This window comes from Nomascus leucogenys, chromosome 12 (genome assembly GCF_006542625.1).
Source record: "Nomascus leucogenys isolate Asia chromosome 12, Asia_NLE_v1, whole genome shotgun sequence".
Taxonomy (NCBI): domain Eukaryota; kingdom Metazoa; phylum Chordata; class Mammalia; order Primates; family Hylobatidae; genus Nomascus; species Nomascus leucogenys.
The window spans coordinates 45,956,143-45,973,803 of NC_044392.1; the positions used below are offsets into that span (position 1 = coordinate 45,956,143).

The following is a 17,661-nucleotide window of genomic DNA, read 5'->3' on the forward strand; positions in this document are numbered from 1 at the left end:
GGGGCGGTGGAGCCCGGGTGGCTGGCGCAGGAAGGAGGTGGGAAGTCCACGGAAACGCGAAACCTGGAGCCCTGCTCCCCACCCCTCTCCTAATATGACGAGGAAGAGCCACCGCCTCTGCCGGGAACGCCAAGGAATACGCGGGCCTGGAGCCTGAAAAGCTGGGTGGGGCTCAAGTGGACGCCCAAATGATCATTAGCAGCCTAGCCAGGGTCCAGAGAGAGGTAGGGACTGGAGGAGCGCTTATTCGAAGGGCAGATCCGACTGCTTCGCCCTGCAGCGCGATCCCCCAACTCCGACAGGGTCTCAGTCCCGAACTACAACTCCCGGGGTGCACCGCGCCGGCCCTCGCCGCCACGCCCCTCCTTCCCGCACCATCCCCATTCCCATCCCCCTCCTCTAGTTCCCGACCTGCGGCAGCCGGAGCTCGGGGAGCGGAGCGTGTTGGGGAGGGGAGCGGGACAGGCGACACAGGAGACAGCGGCGCCGCGGCCTCTCCCCACCAGGCGGCCCCGGATCCCACTGGACGCCCTGAGGGCACACCGACCGCGCCTCTAGAGTCACCCCATGCCGACCCCTCCCCTCTTCTCTAGACTTCTTTCCATCCTTCCCGCTTTTACCCTCCCCACCCCTCCCTGGGCACCAGGCCGCCGCCCCCTCCTCACTCCTGGACCGGCCCTTCTCGGTGCCCCTCTTCCCTAGGGAGATGCGATGAGCCGGTGCCCCCGCGTCCTCATCGTCGCCCCGGGCACGGTGCCCGTCCAGTGCCCGTGGTGGGGAGGGAGCACTCCGCGGTCCCTCCGTGACGCCCCTCGCTTGGCCCCCCCCACAGCTGGCGTCCCTCGGCCATGCCCCAGGGGACCCAGCCAGGGGGTGGGCTCTAGAGAGAGGGGGGTGGAGAGGAGAAAGGACGGGGCCTTGGGCGCCTCTGAGATGCTCCCAAGTGCCAGGGAGGGCCGAGCGAGGGGCAGGCAACCGGGCAGCAGGCATGATGCCCTCGCCTAGTGACTCCAGCCGCTCGCTGACCAGCCGGCCCAGCACCAGGGGCCTTACCCACCTCCGCCTCCACCGACCCTGGCTGCAGGCCCTGCTTACGCTGGGGCTGGTCCAGGTGCTCCTGGGCATCCTGGTGGTCACCTTCAGCATGGTGGCCTCTTCCGTCACCACCACCGAGAGCATCAAGAGGTCCTGCCCGTCTTGGGCTGGGTTCTCGGTGAGTTGGGTGCACAGTTGTTGGGTGGGGGAGGCTCCTCGGGCCCCACCCTCCACACCAGCTGCAAGTCCACATCCTCGCCTCTCCTCCCTCTCCTGGTCCTCTGCCTCCTTACAGGGCTGGGTGCATCCTGTGGTGAGGGGCTCACTCAGGAGCCTCCCCTGCCAGGCTGAGCCTGTGCCCACTCTGTCCCCAGCTGGCGTTCTCCGGGGTGGTTGGCATTGTGTCCTGGAAGCGGCCATTCACTCTAGTGGTAGGTGCCAGGGTCCAGTGCCCACTGGGAGGCAGGTGCGCAGCACCCAATGGGAAGCCCATTTATGTCCTCAAGAAGGGAACTGGCTCCCCAGTTGGTGTCAGCCGGGTGGGCACGAAGTGTCTGTGAAGGAGGGGGACTCTGTCCATAGCAGAGGAGTACTCATGAGGGTCCCAGCCCTGAGTCTGCACCCTGTTTTCCCCAGATCTCCTTCTTCTCCTTGCTTTCGGTGCTCTGTGTCATGCTTAGCATGGCTGGCTCTGTTCTCTCCTGTAAGAATGCTCAACTGGCCCGAGACTTCCAACAGTGCTCTCTGGTGAGATTTGAGGAGGGAGAGCTGGAAAGAACTGGCTGGGGGAGGTGTGCAGGACACCTCAGTTTGTCCTGACTCAGGCTGCCTCACCCTCCCTGCTCCACTCAGGAAGGAAAGGTCTGTGTGTGCTGTCCCTCTGTTCCCCTCCTCCGGCCCTGTCCAGAGTCGGGGCAGGAACTGAAAGTTGCCCCTAACTCCACCTGTGATGAAGCCCGAGGGGCCCTCAAGGTGAGCTTGCACCCCCCCAAACATCCTCCTGGTTCTCACTCTTGCCTCCCCTCCTGGGGTACTCACAGGCCCATAATGTGTGGAACTTAGCCCTCTCCTGACTCCTCTCCTCCTTTCCCTTCCCCAGAACCTGCTCTTCAGCGTCTGTGGGCTCACCATTTGTGCCGCTATAATCTGTACCCTCTCTGCTATTGTCTGCTGCATTCAAATCTTCTCCCTGGACCTCGTGCATACGGTGAGAAGGGAGCAGGGGCCAGGGCACGCAGGTATGGTGGGGGCAGGGGTGTGTGTGCTGAGACTTGCCTGAGGGAACAATGGCTACAGATCTGGCTTTTGAGCACCAGGGGCTATGGGTTATCTATTATCCTCATCTATTGGAGGAATGGATGTTTAGTGGGGAGGATGAGAAGGGGAGATGGCAGGGAGTGAGTTAAGTATGTGATGCCGGTCTTGGACCAGGAGAGGGGGCTTTAGAGAATGGGACTGGATGGTGGGGTAGAGTCAAGAAGATCCTGCGCTGGGCACCGTGGCTCATTCCTGTAATCCCAGCACTTTGAGAGGCCGAGGCAGGCAGATCACCTGAGGCCAGGAGTTGAAGACCTGCCTGGCCAGCATGGCGAAACCCTGTCTCTATTAAAAATACAAAAATCGGGCCAGGTGCCATGGCTCACGCCTATAATCCCAGCACTTTGGGAGGCTGAGGAGGGCAGATCACCTGAGATCAGGAGATCGAGACTATCCTGGCTAACATGGTGAAACCCCCGTCTCTACTAAACATACAAAAAATTAGCCAGGCGTGGTGGCGGGCGCCTGTGGTCCCAGCTACCTGGGAGGCTGAGGCAGGAGAATGGCATGAACCCAGGAGGCGGAGCTTGCAGTGAGCTGAGATAGTGCCACTGCACTCCAGCCTGGGTGACAGAGTGAGACTCCGTCTCAAAAAACAAACAAACAAAATACAAAAATTAGCCAAGTGTGGTGGTGGGTGCCTGTAATCCCAGCTACTTGGGAGTCTGAGGCAGGAAAATTGCTTGAACCGGGGAAGCAGAGGCTGCAGTGAGCTGAGATGGTGCCACTGCACTCCAGCCTGGGTGACAAGAGCAAGACTCTGTCTCAGAAATATATATACATATATATACACAAAAATTAAGCTGGGCTCGGTGGCTCATGCCTATAATCCCAGCACTTTGGGAGGCCAAGGCAGGAGGATCACCAGATATCAGGAGTTTGACACCAGCCTGGGCAACATGGCGAAACCCCATCTCTACTAAAAATACAAAAATTAGCCGGGTGTGGTGGCGGGCGTCTGTAATCCCAGCTACTCGGAAGACTAAGGCTGGAGAATTGCTTGAACCTGGGAGGCAGAGGTTGCAGTGAGCTGAGATGGAGCCATTGTACTCCAGCCTGGGCGAGAAGAGTGAAACTTCGTCTCAAAATAATAATAATAATGATAATAATAATAATAATTAGCTGGGCATGGTTGCACACCCTTATAATTCCAGCTACTTGGGAGGCTGAGGCACAGGAATCGCTTGATCCTGGGAGGTGGGGGTTGCAGTGAGCTGAGATCGAGCCACTGCACTCCAGCAACAGAGTCAGACTCTGTCTCAAAAAAAAAGAAGGTCCTAGATGGAGGTGAGGCTAAAGGGTGGACATTCCTGTGAAGACACAGAATGTATGGAGCTTCTGGATGGAGATGGGGCCATAAAGAGGAGGAATTTGTGGGTGGGCAGGGCCAGAGCTAGAGGCACAGGGTGAGCGTGGGGTTAAGGAGAGCTGATTTTGGGTGAGGGAGGGGCCAGAACTACAGCTTCTCTCAGGGGATAGGGCCAGAAAAAATAATGTAGATGAGAGAGGAGTTTGGGAGCCCAGGAGGAGCTGTATTCCCAGAATCCAGACTTGCTGACTTGCCCGCTTCCCCAGCAGCTGGCCCCTGAGCGGTCAGTCTCAGGCCCACTGGGACCTCTGGGCTGCACGTCCCCGCCCCCAGCCCCTCTCCTACACACCATGCTGGACCTGGAGGAATTTGTCCCGCCTGTGCCCCCACCGCCCTACTATCCCCCAGAGTATACCTGCAGCTCAGAAACAGATGCACAGAGGTAAGGCCTGGTGGGGTCTTGCTGGGGGAGCTAAGGAAGGGGACTGGGGCTGGGCCTGGATTGCTGGAGAGAGGGATCTTTGTAGAGTAGGAATTATTTCTCCTACATTGACCCTCTTCCTCATCTGCCAGCATCACGTACAATGGCTCCATGGACAGCCCAGTGCCCTTGTACCCTACCGATTGCCCCCCTTCTTATGAGGCGGTCATGGGGCTACGAGGAGACAGCCAGGTGAGAGCACAGCACGGCTTGGGGCGGGCTGGGGAGCCGGGTGTAGCCTGGAAAGCTGAACAGGCTGTAGCCTCTGGATAAAGATAGTAACAGTGGTCAAGGTCTTTACAGCACCAGCACGCCCACTGTCGCCTTTGATCTTCCCTAGAGCCTGGTGAGGTGAGTGGGTTGGAAGCTATCATTTCTGCCATACAGATGTGGAAACTGAGGCTGCACAATTAAGTGACTTGTACAAAGTGACAAGGCTGGTCTGGAATCTGAGTCTCCAGAGATCTGTCTAGCACATGGGGGTGTTCAGTGTGTAGGGCTGAACCCTTGACCCTGTGTCTTCTGCAGGCCACTCTCTTTGACCCTCAGCTTCACGATGGCTCGTGCATCTGTGAGCGAGTGGCCTCCATTGTAGACGGTGAGCAGGGCGTAATGAGGGGTGGACAAGGGCGGGGCTGCCAGGGATAGCTGGGGTGGGTAGGGATAATAGAAGGGGAAAACAAGGCGGAGTTGGTGGTTTGGGGACAGAGGAGGGCTGCGGCAACTTGGAACCCTGGACTTATTTGTCTCCTCTGAGATAAAGCTGGAGGCACAGTGGCCCCTAGAGTATGGGCTTGGGAGAAGAGGAACTGCCTGGGCAGGGCCAGGCCAGGCTGGTGCTACACAGCGCCCCCTGCCGCCCACAGTGTCCATGGACAGCGGGTCTCTGGTGCTGTCAGCCATTGGTGACCTCCCTGGGGGCTCTAGCCCGTCGGAGGACTCGTGCCTGCTGGAGCTGCAGGGCTCCGTGCGCTCCGTGGACTACGTGCTCTTTCGCTCCATCCAGCGCAGCCGTGCCGGCTACTGCCTCAGCCTGGACTGTGGCCTGCGGGGCCCCTTCGAGGAAAGCCCCCTGCCACGGCGCCCCCCACGGGCCGCCCGTTCCTATTCCTGCTCTGCCCCTGAAGCTCCACCCCCACTGGGTGCCCCCACAGCTGCCCGCAGCTGCCACCGGTTGGAGGGCTGGCCGCCCTGGATGGGACCCTGCTTCCCCGAGCTGAGGCGGCGGGTCCCCCGGGGAGGGGGCCGCCCAGCCGCAGCCCCGCCCACCCGAGCCCCGACTCGGACTCGTCGCTTCAGCGATAGCTCAGGTTCCCTCACCCCACCGGGGCACCGGCCTCCTCATCCCGCATCCCCACCACCGCTGCTGCTGCCACGGTCCCACAGCGACCCAGGCATCACCACCTCCAGTGACACTGGTGAGCCCCCTCCCCCACTGCCCAGGCTCAGGAGAGGGTAGGCACTGGGAGTTAGGTGGCCAGTGATGCCCACCAGGATTGGGGCACTGTTGAGGTCCCTGAGGAGGAAGAAAGGGTGAGTTCACTCCTCTGGTAGACACTTCTCGGGTACTCACCTCCTAGGGACAGAACATCCATAGCTTAGTAGCTAAAAAAGGAGGAATTTTTTTTTTTTTTTTTTTTTTTTTGAGATGGAGTCTCTGGCTCTGTTGCCCAGGCTGGAGTGCAGTGGCATGATCTTGGCTCACTGCAACCCGTTTCCCGGGTTCAAGTGACTCTCCTGCTTCAGCCTGCCAAGTAGCTGGGACTACAGGTGTGCGCCACCACGACCGGCTAATTTTTGTATTTTTTTTTTTTTTTTGAGACGGTGTCTCGTTCTGTCACCCAGGCTGGAGTGCAGCCGCGCGATCTGGGCTCACTGCAAGCTCTGCCTCCCGGGTTCACGCCATTCTTCTGCCTCAGCCTCCCGAGTAGCTGGGACTACAGGCACCTGCCACCACGCGTGGCTCTTTTTTTGTATTTTTAGTAGAGATGGGGTTTCACCGTGTTATCCAGGATGGTCTCAATCTCCTGACCTCGTGATCCGCCCGCCTCGGCCTCCCAAAGTGCTGGGATTACAGGCGTGAGCCACCGCACCCGACCAATTTTTGTATTTTTTAATAGAGACAGGGTTTCACCATTTTGGCCAGGCTCGTCTTGAACTCCTGACCTCAAGTGATCCACCCGCCTCAGCCTCCCAAAAGGATTTGTTTGAAACCAGTTCCACAGCTTTCAGCTTGGTCCACTTATCTGTCCTCCCCAAGCTTCAGCCCTCACTTGTAAAACATGTATAATAATAGTACTTCAGGCCGGGCCTGGTGGCTTGCACCTGTAATCCCAGCACTGTGGGAAGCTGAGGTGGGTGGATCACCTGAGGTTGGGAGTTTGAGACCAGCCTGGCTAACATAGTGAAACCCTATCTCTACTAAAAATACAAAAATTAGCCAGGCGTGGTGGAGCGCGCCTGTAACTCCAGCTACTAAGAGAGAGGCTAAGGCAGGAGAATCGCTTGAACCTGGAAGGCGGGGGTTGCCGTGAGCCAAGATCATGCCACTGCACTCCAGCCTGGGTGACAGAGACACACTCCATCTCAAAAACACAAACAAACAAAAAACATGTATAATAACAGTACTTCAGCCATAGGCATTGTACTTGAAGATGCTGAGAAAGGAGACAGTGGCCGGGCGTGGCTGTTCACACCTGTAATCCCATCACTTTGGGAGGCCAAGGCAGGTGGATCACCTGAGGTCAGGAGTTTGAGACCAGCCTGGCCAACATGGTGAAACCCCCATCTCTACTAAAAATTCAAAGATTAGCCAGGCCTGGTGGTGGACGCCTGTAATCCCAGCTACTAGGGAGGCCGAGGCAGGAGAATCGCTTGAACCTGGGAGGCGGAGGTTGCAGTGAGCTGAGATCGCACCACTGCACTCTGGCGTGGGCAACAGAGTGAGACTCCATCTCAAAAAAATAAGAAAGGAGATAGTACTGGGGAATGCTCAGCACTGTGCGCCAGGTGCTGAACAACACCACTGCAGTCCCTGTTGTGGTGGATTGTACCATCTAGTTGCTGGCTAATATGGACAGAGATGCTGGCCCTTTGACTGGGGATGGAGCGTGGGAGCTGTGAAAGCTCCTCTGGGCTTGAGTTCCCACAGGAGGGTGGGCGTGTCCACAGAACACTCCCACTCACTCCCTGTCTCCCTTTCTCTCCTCCCCAGCTTACTTCAGGGACCTTTATACCAAAGTGCTTGAGGAAGAAGCTGCTTCTGTTTCCTCTGCAGATACAGGTCAGGCATGTGGTTTGCGCTCCAGGGGTGGGGATTGGGCATGGCTGCCCGGCCCCTCTCCACCCCACAATACCATTCTCTTATCTCTGTCTCTCTGCAGGGCTCTGCTCTGAAGCCTGCCTCTTCCGCCTAGCCCGCTGCCCTTCCCCCAAGTTGCTACGTGCCCGGTCAGCCGAGAAACGGCGCCCTGTGCCCACCTTCCAAAAAGTTCCCCTGCCCTCGGGCCCTGCACCTGCCCACTCCCTGGGGGACCTAAAGGGCAGCTGGCCAGGTCGGGGCCTGGTCACTCGTTTCCTCCAGATATCCAGGAAAGCCCCAGACCCCAGTGGGACTAGAGCTCATGGACATAAGCAGGTAGGAATTCGGGGAGCCAGGAAAGATGTTTGGGAAAGCATGGAGCTTCAGGTTGGGACTTATTGATGATGCCCTTTCTTGTGTCCCTGTCCAGGTGCCCCGGAGCCTGTGGGGCCGGCCTGGCCGAGAGAGCCTCCACCTTCGCAGCTGCGGAGATCTGAGCTCTAGCTCTTCCCTGCGGCGTCTCCTGTCTGGCCGCAGGCTGGAGCGTGGTACCCGCCCCCACAGCCTCAGCCTCAACGGGGGCAGCCGGGAGACTGGGCTCTGATCTGGGCTTCTTGTCACACTGAACACCTCCAGCCACAGGCACCAGCTGGTTGGGACCAGCAGCCCCCAGCATCCTCTTGCACTGGCTGGCACAAAAAGAAACCTGCTGTATACCCCCCAACGTGTCCCTTTCCCTCCTACCTCTGGGGTCTCTTGCTGCTTGCCTCTGCTGCTGTGGACTGGGAGAGCTTCTGTCCTGTGCTGCATGGGTATTTAGCCTACGGGGGAGATGCCCCTGTTTATAGCACTGGAGGAGGAAAACAAATTGTTGTCCCCCCCAGCATGAGAGTGGCTCTTTCTGATTTGCAAGGGCACTATGGTCAGGGCAAAGGCATGGCCCAGGTGTTTAAGTACAGGGTGACGTGTGCCTATGCAATGGGGTGGTAAGGCAGGCACGAAGAGTCCAAAAAATCTAGGTGGCCTCTCAGCTCTGCCACCTCTAGCTGCATGACCTTGGGCAAGCTATGTAACCCCAATTGCCTGATCCATTAAAGATTGTGAAGGTAGAATGTTTGTAAAGCTCTTAACAGTATGTAAGCCTTCAATAAATTTCAGTTTTCCCCTTCTTTTCTTGATCATTCTCTGTCACCAGTGAAATTTGTTCTAGTGTCTCTCATATTTAAGAAAACTCTTTCAGGACTGGGTATGGTGGCTCACGCTTATAATCCCAGCACTTTAGGAGGCCGAGGCAAGAGGATCGCCTGAGCCTAGGAATTCAAGACCAGCCTGGGCAACATAGTGAGACCCTGTCTCTACAAAAAACAGAAAAAATTAGCCAGGCATGGTGGGACACGCCTGTAGTCCCAACTACTCAGGTGGCTAAGGTGAGAGGATCACCTGAGCTTGGGAAGTCCAGGCTGCAGTAAGCTGTGATTGAGCCACTGCACTACAGCCTAGGCAACAGAGCAAGACCATGTCTCAAAAAAAAAAAAAAGAAAAAAGAAACTTTCAAGACACTCTTTCCAATCACTAATTGTAACTCTGCTCCTCCTTTTCACAGCAATAGGTTTTTTTTCTTCCCTCCACTCTTAAACATCCATTCTCTTCTCACTCACCCCCATCAGACTCCTTCCCCTATCTTCCCAGCCACTGCTCTGACCAAACTTTCCAGTGATCAAAGTGGTGTCAGACCCAGTGTCCATTTTTCTGCCTGCATCTCACTTGACCTCGAGGCAGCAATTAATACCCATAATCAGCATCTTCTTGGATTTGTCCCTTTGAAAGGAAATATTGGCTATTCTACTTTGTCCTGCTGAACTGCTTAACATTGGAGGGCCCCAGGGCCCTCACCTAAGCCCTCTTTCCTACCTCCACTCTTTCTGTAGGTGGCCCTGCTACTAAAGTCCATGGCTTTAAATACCATCTTTCTATGTGTTAATCCATAACTCCAGCCTTGACCTCCCATGAGCACCATCCAACTCAGCATATCTGCTTGGTTGTCTAATGGGCATTTCAGATTCAACATGGCCACAACTGAACTCTTGATTCCCACCCCAGCACCTGTTATTTTTCCACTGTTCCCATCTCAATGGTGCCTCCATTACCCATTTGCACATTCCAAAAGCTCAGGAACCATGGTGACTTCTTTTCCCACATCCAACACAACCAATCCTATCCTGAATTCATCCACATCCCACTACCTCCCCAGCTACCTAGCTCCAGCCACCCTCTCTCCACAACCTCTGAATCAATCTTTCACTTTTCCCAGTAATCCATTCTCCACTCAGCAAAATGATGATAAAGCATGTCACATCGAGGCTCTGCCTCTAAAAATTTAATGGCTTCCCATTGTATTTAGAATAATCTCCAAACTCCCAGAGACTATGGTCAGCTACAATCTGGCCCACCTTCTGTTCCAGCCAAATTTCCTCCCAGCACAAGGACGTTTACACCTGCTGTTTTCCAAGCATGAAACCCTTGGCCCCTATATCTGGTGCTGTCACCTAATATCCGGTTTTGGCTCTATTCTCACCATTTCAGTGAGCACCCAATCCTCATCCCAGTCATTCTATCACATAGCCATGGTTTTTTTTTTGTTTGTTTTTTGTTTTGTCTTTTTTTGAGACAGGGTCTTGCTCTGTTACCCAGGCTGGAGTGCAGTGGTGTGATTTGGGCTCACTGCAACCTTCCACCTCCTGGGTTCAAGCAATTCTCCTGCCTCAGCCTCCCGAGTAGCTGGGATTACAGGCGCCCGTCTCCATGCCCGCCCAGCTAAGTTTTGTATTTTTAGTAGAGATAGGGTTTCACCATGTTGGCCAGGCGGGTCTCAAACTACTGACCTCAAGTAATCTGCCTGCCTCGGTCTCCCAAAGTGCTGGGATTACAGGTGTGACTCACTGTGCCTGGCCACATAGCCATGGTTTGAGCACGTATCACTATCTAAAATTATTTTTGGTTTATATATTTGTGTCGTCCCATAGAATGTTAAGGTCCCAAGATCAGAAACTTGCTCATTGCAGTGGGTCTAACACTCAGTAGATCCTCAACAAACATTCGTTAAGATACTAAAGTGAGCCGGGCGCGGTGGCTCAAGCCTGTAATCCCAGCACTTTGGGAGGCCGAGGCGGGCGGATCACAAGGTCAGGAGATCGAGACCATCCTGGCTAACATGGTGAAACCCCGTCTCTACTAAAAATACAAAAAATTAGCCGGGCGGGATGGTGGGCGCCTGTAGTCCCAGCTACGCGGGAGGCTGAGGCAGGAGAATGGCGTGAACCCGGGAGGCGGAGCTTGTAGTGAGCCGAGATCGTGCCACTGCACTCCAGCCTGGGCGACAGAGCAAGACTCCGTCTCAAAAAAAAAAAAAGATACTAAAGTGTCAGGGTGGGGCCCTGTAAACAGCTTCAGGACCCTGTGCTTGTAGAGGCAACGTGGTGCCCTCCAAGGAAGACAGGGAGGAGGGAGGAGCACTGCCCAGAGATGGCGTCAGGCTGCAAGACTTCTTGAATAATTCCCCATCGTAACAACCCAGCCTCAGGAAGGGCTGGGGCACGGCCAGGACGAAACATTAGGTAGGAGGCGGTAGACAGTGGGATTCCCACGGGGCAGCTTCTGGGCACTGGACGTTCCCTAACCTGAGGCTCTCTAAAGAGGAAGGTTAGGAATCTTCCGAGCCTCGGTGGGCTGGACTCACTGTGGGAATTCAATCGCCCCCATCTACCAAGACTGTGCTGGCGGGAAAACGCCGACACGCATGAGTAGTTCTCGCGTCCTGCGCTCGCTCCCTTTCCAAATACGCTTGCGCCCCATCTGGGCTACGGCTGGCCAGCGAGAGTTGTCCGTCTTCAAATTGACCAATGAAACTTGTAGAAGGGCTCTGAGTCCCGCCTCTGGACGAGTGACCGTCTCTTTTCTAAGCAAGGCCCCTCCCCGCCTCCCCAGGGCTGCTTTTCTCGCGGCTGCGGGTGGTGGGGCTGCATGCTGGCTTCAGCTTCTTGCTGCGCGGGGCCCCAGTCTCCAGTCCCGCCCACGCGCCTTTGCAGGCTGCGGTGGGATTTCGTTTTGCCTCCGGTTGGGGCTGCTGTTTCTCTTCGCCGACGGTAGGCGTAATGAATATTTCGACCTTTGAATCTTAGCTGTCCTCTGCCTGCGTTCGCACTTAATCTTTTTCACCATTATTATTATTATTTTATTTATTTATTTATTTTTTATTTTTTTTTTAATTTTTTTTTGCACACAAAAACAATAAACATTTTCTAAAAATACATACAAAAAAAAGATGCGTATCAAACATATTAGGAAGGTTACACATGGGAAGTCGGGGAATAGAAATGGGGGGTGGGAGTTAAAATAAGGTAGAGAGGGACTTTATGTGGATCAGTGATAATAACTCAATCCTCTATTTGACAAAGAAGAGGGAGAAGGAAGAGGAAGAAAAAGAAAGTGGGATAAAGGATCAGAAAGGGAGGAAAATAGAAAAAATTAGAGTATGACTCCAGGGTAGACCTGTTTTGTTGTCACTGAGTTGGTTGGTTGGTTTGTCTGTTGTATTTTTCATGTTTCGCCAAGTTGGCCAGACTGGTCTCGAACTCCTAGCCCGAAGTGATCAACCCGCCTCGCCCCCCAGAGTGCCGGGACCACAGGTGTGAGCCACCACGTCCAGCCCCCACATTGCTTCTGGCCTCCATTGTAGACCTCCCAGACGGAGCGGCCGGGCAGAGGCGCTCCTCACTTCCCAGACGGGGCGGCCGGGCAGAGGCGCTCCTCACTTCCCAGACGGGGCGGCCGGCAGAGCGCTCCTCACTTCTTCCCAGACGATGGTGCCGGGCAGAGGCGCCCTCACTTCCCAGACAATGGGTGGCCGGGCAGAGGCTCCTCACTTCCCAGACGGGGCGGCCGGGCAGAGGCGCTCCTCACTTCCCCGACGGGGACGGGTGGCCGGGCAGAGGCGCTCCTCACTTCCCGACGGGCGGCCGGGCAGGCGCTCCTCACTTCCCAGACGGGGGTGGCCGGGCAGAGGCGCTCCTCACTTCCCAGACGGGGCGGCCGGGCAGAGGCGCTCCTCACTTCCCAGACGGGGCGGCCGGGCAGAGGCGCTCCTCACTTCCCCGACGGGGCGGCCGGGCAGAGGCGCTCCTCACTTCCCAGACGGGGCGGCCGGGCAGAGGCGCTCCTCACTTCCCAGACGGGGGCCGGGCAGAGGCGCTCCTCACTTCCCAGACGGGGGCCGGGCAGAGGCGCTCCTCACTTCCCAGACGGGGGGGCCGGGCAGAGGCGCTCCTCACTTCCCAGACGGGGCGGCCGGGCAGAGGCGCTCCTCACTTCCCAGACGGGGCGGCCGGGCAGAGGCGCTCCTCACTTCCCCGACGGGGCGGCCGGGCAGAGGCGCTCCTCACTTCCCCGACGGGGCGGCCGGGCAGAGGCGCTCCTCACTTCCCCGACGGGGCGGCCGGGCAGAGGCGCTCCTCACTTCCCCGACGGGGCGGCCGGGCAGAGGCGCTCCTCACTTCCCCGACGGGGCGGCCGGGCAGAGGCGCTCCTCACTTCCCAGACGGGGCGGCCGGGCAGAGGCGCTCCTCACTTCCCAGACGGGGGCCGGGCAGAGGCGCTCCTCACTTCCCAGACGGGGCGGCCGGGCAGAGGCGCTCCTCACTTCCCAGACGGGGTGGCCGGGCAGAGGCGCTCCTCACTTCCCAGACGGGGTGGCCGGGCAGAGGCGCTCCTCACTTCCCAGACGGGGGGTGGCCGGGCAGAGGCGCTCCTCACTTCCCAGACGGGGGCGGCCGGGCAGAGGCGCTCCTCACTTCCCAGACGGGGCGGCCGGGCAGAGGCGCTCCTCACTTCTTCCAGACGGGCGGCCGGGCAGAGGCGCTCCTCACTTCCCAGACGGGGCGGCCGGGCAGAGGCGCTCCTCACTTCTTCCCGACGGGGCGGCCGGGCAGAGGCGCTCCTCACTTCCCAGACGGGGCCGGCAGAGGCGCTCCTCACTTCCCAGACGGGGGGCCGGGCAGAGGCGCTCCTCACTTCCCAGACGGGGGGGCCGGGCAGAGGCGCTCCTCACTTCCCAGACGGGGGGCCGGGCAGAGGCGCTCCTCACTTCCCAGACGGGGGCCGGGCAGAGGCGCTCCTCACTTCCCAGACGGGGGTGGCCGGGCAGAGGCGCTCCTCACTTCCCAGACGGGCGGCCGGGCAGAGGCGCTCCTCACTTCCCAGACGGGGCGGCCGGGCAGAGGCGCTCCTCACTTCTTCCCGACGGGCGGCCGGGCAGAGGCGCTCCTCACTTCCCAGACGGGGCGGCCGGGCAGAGGCGCTCCTCACTTCTTCCCGACGGGGCGGCCGGGCAGAGGCGCTCCTCACTTCCCAGACGGGGCCGGGCAGAGGCGCTCCTCACTTCCCAGATGGGGGCCGGGCAGAGGCGCTCCTCACTTCCCAGACGGGGTGGCCGGGCAGAGGCGCTCCTCACTTCCCAGACGGGGGCCGGGCAGAGGCGCTCCTCACTTCCCAGACGGGGCGGCCGGGCAGAGGCGCTCCTCACTTCCCAGATGGGGCGGCCGGGCAGAGGCGCTCCTCACTTCCCCGACGGGCGGCCGGGCAGAGGCGCTCCTCACTTCCCAGACGGGGCGGCCGGGCAGAGGCGCTCCTCACTTCCCCGACGGGGGGCCGGGCAGAGGCGCTCCTCACTTCCCAGACGGGGCGGCCGGGCAGAGGCGCTCCTCACTTCCCAGACGGGGCGGCCGGGCAGAGGCGCTCCTCACTTCCCCGACGGGGGGCCGGGCAGAGGCGCTCCTCACTTCCCCGACGGGGCGGCCGGGCAGAGGCGCTCCTCACTTCCCCGACGGGGCGGCCGGGCAGAGGCGCTCCTCACTTCTTCCCAGACGGGGCGGCCGGGCAGAGGCGCTCCTCACTTCCCCGACGGGGCGGCCGGGCAGAGGCGCTCCTCACTTCCCCGACGGGGCGGCCGGGCAGAGGCGCTCCTCACTTCCCAGACGGGGCGGCCGGGCAGAGGCGCTCCTCACTTCCCAGACGGGGCGGCCGGGCAGAGGCGCTCCTCACTTCCCCGACGGGCGGCCGGGCAGAGGCGCTCCTCACTTCCCAGACGGGGCGGCCGGGCAGAGGCGCTCCTCACTTCCCCGACGGGGCCGGGCAGAGGCGCTCCTCACTTCCCAGACGGGGGCCGGGCAGAGGCGCTCCTCACTTCCCAGACGGGGGCCGGGCAGAGGCGCTCCTCACTTCCCAGATGGGTGGCCGGGCAGAGGCGCTCCTCACTTCCCAGACGGGGTGGCCGGGCAGAGGCGCTCCTCACTTCCCAGACGGGGTGGCCGGGCAGAGGCGCTCCTCACTTCCCAGACGGGGCGGCCGGGCAGAGGCGCTCCTCACTTCCCAGACGGGCGGCCGGGCAGAGGCGCTCCTCACTTCCCAGACGGGGCGGCCGGGCAGAGGCGCTCCTCACTTCCCAGACGGGGCGGCCGGGCAGAGGCGCTCCTCACTTCCCAGACGGGGCGGCCGGGCAGAGGCGCTCCTCACTTCCCAGACGGGGGGGCCGGGCAGAGGCGCTCCTCACTTCCCAGACGGGGGGGCCGGGCAGAGGCGCTCCTCACTTCCCAGACGGGGCGGCCGGGCAGAGGCGCTCCTCACTTCCCAGACGGGGCGGCCGGGCAGAGGCGCTCCTCACTTCCCCGACGGGGGGCCGGGCAGAGGCGCTCCTCACTTCCCCGACGGGGCGGCCGGGCAGAGGCGCTCCTCACTTCCCAGACGGGGCGGCCGGGCAGAGGCGCTCCTCACTTCCCAGACGGGCGGCCGGGCAGAGGCGCTCCTCACTTCCCAGACGGGGCGGCCGGGCAGAGGCGCTCCTCACTTCCCCGACGGGGCGGCCGGGCAGAGGCGCTCCTCACTTCCCCGACGGGGGCCGGGCAGAGGCGCTCCTCACTTCCCCGACGGGGCGGCCGGGCAGAGGCGCTCCTCACTTCTTCCCGACGGGGCGGCCGGGCAGAGGCGCTCCTCACTTCCCCGACGGGGCGGCCGGGCAGAGGCGCTCCTCACTTCCCAGACGGGGGCCGGGCAGAGGCGCTCCTCACTTCCCAGACGGGGCCGGGCAGAGGCGCTCCTCACTTCCCAGACGGGGGGGCCGGGCAGAGGCGCTCCTCACTTCCCAGACGGGGCGGCCGGGCAGAGGCGCTCCTCACTTCCCAGACGGGGCGGCCGGGCAGAGGCGCTCCTCACTTCCCAGACGGGGTGGCCGGGCAGAGGCGCTCCTCACTTCCCAGACGGGGCGGCCGGGCAGAGGCGCTCCTCACTTCCCAGACGGGTGGCCGGGCAGAGGCGCTCCTCACTTCCCAGACGGGGCGGCCGGGCAGAGGCGCTCCTCACTTCCCAGACGGGGCGGCCGGGCAGAGGCGCTCCTCACTTCCCAGACGGTGGCCGGGCAGAGGCGCTCCTCACTTCCCAGACGGGGCGGCCGGGCAGAGGCGCTCCTCACTTCCCAGACGGGGTGGCCGGGCAGAGGCGCTCCTCACTTCCCAGACGGGGTGGCCGGGCAGAGGCGCTCCTCACTTCCCAGACGGGGCGGCCGGGCAGAGGCGCTCCTCACTTCCCAGACGGGGTGGCCGGGCAGAGGCGCTCCTCACTTCCCAGACGGGGCGGCCGGGCAGAGGCGCTCCTCACTTCCCCGGACGGGCGGCCGGGCAGAGGCGCTCCTCACTTCCCAGACGGGGCGGCCGGGCAGAGGCGCTCCTCACTTCCCCGACGGGGCGGCCGGGCAGAGGCGCTCCTCACTTCCCCGACGGGGCGGCCGGGCAGAGGCGCTCCTCACTTCCCAGACGGGGGGCCGGGCAGAGGCGCTCCTCACTTCCCAGACGGGGGGCCGGGCAGAGGCGCTCCTCACTTCCCAGACGGGGCGGCCGGGCAGAGGCGCTCCTCACTTCCCAGACGGGGCGGCCGGGCAGAGGCGCTCCTCACTTCCCCGACGGGGCGGCCGGGCAGAGGCGCTCCTCACTTCTTCCCGACGGGGCGGCCGGGCAGAGGCGCTCCTCACTTCCCCGACGGGGGCCGGGCAGAGGCGCTCCTCACTTCCCAGACGGGGCGGCCGGGCAGAGGCGCTCCTCACTTCCCCGACGGGGCGGCCGGGCAGAGGCGCTCCTCACTTCCCCGACGGGGCGGCCGGGCAGAGGCGCTCCTCACTTCCCAGACGGGGGCCGGGCAGAGGCGCTCCTCACTTCCCAGACGGGGCGGCCGGGGGCTCCTCACTTCTTAGACGGGGCGGCCGGGCAGAGGCGCTCCTCACTTCCCAGACGGGCGGCCGGGCAGAGGCGCTCCTCACTTCCCAGACGGGGCGGCCGGGCAGAGGCGCTCCTCACTTCCCAGACGGGGCGGCCGGGCAGAGGCGCTCCTCACTTCCCAGACGGGGCGGCCGGGCAGAGGCGCTCCTCACTTCCCAGACGGGGGGCCGGGCAGAGGCGCTCCTCACTTCCCAGACGGGGCGGCCGGGCAGAGGCGCTCCTCACTTCCCAGACGGGGCGGCCGGGCAGAGGCGCTCCTCACTTCCCAGACGGGGCGGCCGGGCAGAGGCGCTCCTCACTTCCCAGACGGGGCGGCCGGGCAGAGGCGCTCCTCACTTCCCAGACGGGCGGCCGGGCAGAGGCGCTCCTCACTTCCCAGACGGGGCGGCCGGGCAGAGGCGCTCCTCACTTCCCAGACGGGGCGGCCGGGCAGAGGCGCTCCTCACTTCTTCCCAGACGGGGCGGCCGGGCAGAGGCGCTCCTCACTTCCCAGAGGGGCGGCCGGGCAGAGGCGCTCCTCACTTCCCAGACGGGGCGGCCGGGCAGAGGCGCTCCTCACTTCTTCCCAGACGGGGCGGCCGGGCAGAGGCGCTCCTCACTTCTTCCCAGACGGGGCGGCCGGGCAGAGGCGCTCCTCACTTCCCAGACGGGTGGCCGGGCAGAGGCGCTCCTCACTTCCCGAGGGGGCCGGGCAGAGGCGCTCCTCACTTCCCAGACGGGGTGGCCGGGCAGAGGCGCTCCTCACTTCCCAGACGGGGCGGCCGGGCAGAGGCGCTCCTCACTTCCCAGACGGGTGGCCGGGCAGAGGCGCTCCTCACTTCCCAGACGGGGTGGCCGGGCAGAGGCGCTCCTCACTTCCCAGACGGGGCGGCCGGGCAGAGGCGCTCCTCACTTCCCAGAG

At 61.5% G+C, this 17,661-nt stretch overlaps 1 protein-coding gene across 3 annotated transcripts; it reads left to right on the forward strand.

The window, feature by feature from the left end:
* The first annotated feature begins 140 nt into the window (after positions 1–140).
* FAM189B (family with sequence similarity 189 member B) lies at positions 141–8,624 on the forward strand. 3 transcript variants are annotated; one of them, XM_030824328.1, is made up of 12 exons: positions 141–1,213; positions 1,410–1,466; positions 1,672–1,782; positions 1,888–2,007; positions 2,135–2,242; positions 3,928–4,103; positions 4,235–4,334; positions 4,671–4,740; positions 5,009–5,560; positions 7,357–7,425; positions 7,526–7,779; positions 7,874–8,624. In XM_030824328.1, the coding sequence occupies exons 1-12, from the start codon at positions 989–991 to the stop codon at positions 8,045–8,047; spliced, it is 2,016 nt and encodes a 671-aa protein (XP_030680188.1). In that variant the 5' UTR covers positions 141–988; the 3' UTR covers positions 8,048–8,624. The 3 variants fall into 3 exon arrangements, with proteins under 3 accessions (XP_030680188.1, XP_030680189.1, XP_030680190.1); XM_030824329.1 differs by having other exon boundaries at positions 142–1,213; positions 3,931–4,103; positions 7,874–8,623; XM_030824330.1 differs by lacking the exons at positions 1,410–1,466; positions 1,672–1,782; positions 1,888–2,007 and having other exon boundaries at positions 143–1,213; positions 3,931–4,103.
* The last annotated feature ends 9,037 nt before the right edge of the window (positions 8,625–17,661 follow it).

Excerpts from the sequence above, each read along its gene's own strand:
- FAM189B (XM_030824328.1), top strand. The coding sequence starts at position 989 with ATGATGCCCTCGCCTAGTGACTCCAGCCGCTCGCTGACCAGCCGGCCC. Across the intron at positions 1,783-1,887 it reads ACTTCCAACAGTGCTCTCTG|GAAGGAAAGGTCTGTGTGTG; the intron begins GTGAGATTTGAG and ends TGCTCCACTCAG. Across the intron at positions 2,008-2,134 it reads AAGCCCGAGGGGCCCTCAAG|AACCTGCTCTTCAGCGTCTG; the intron begins GTGAGCTTGCAC and ends TCCCTTCCCCAG.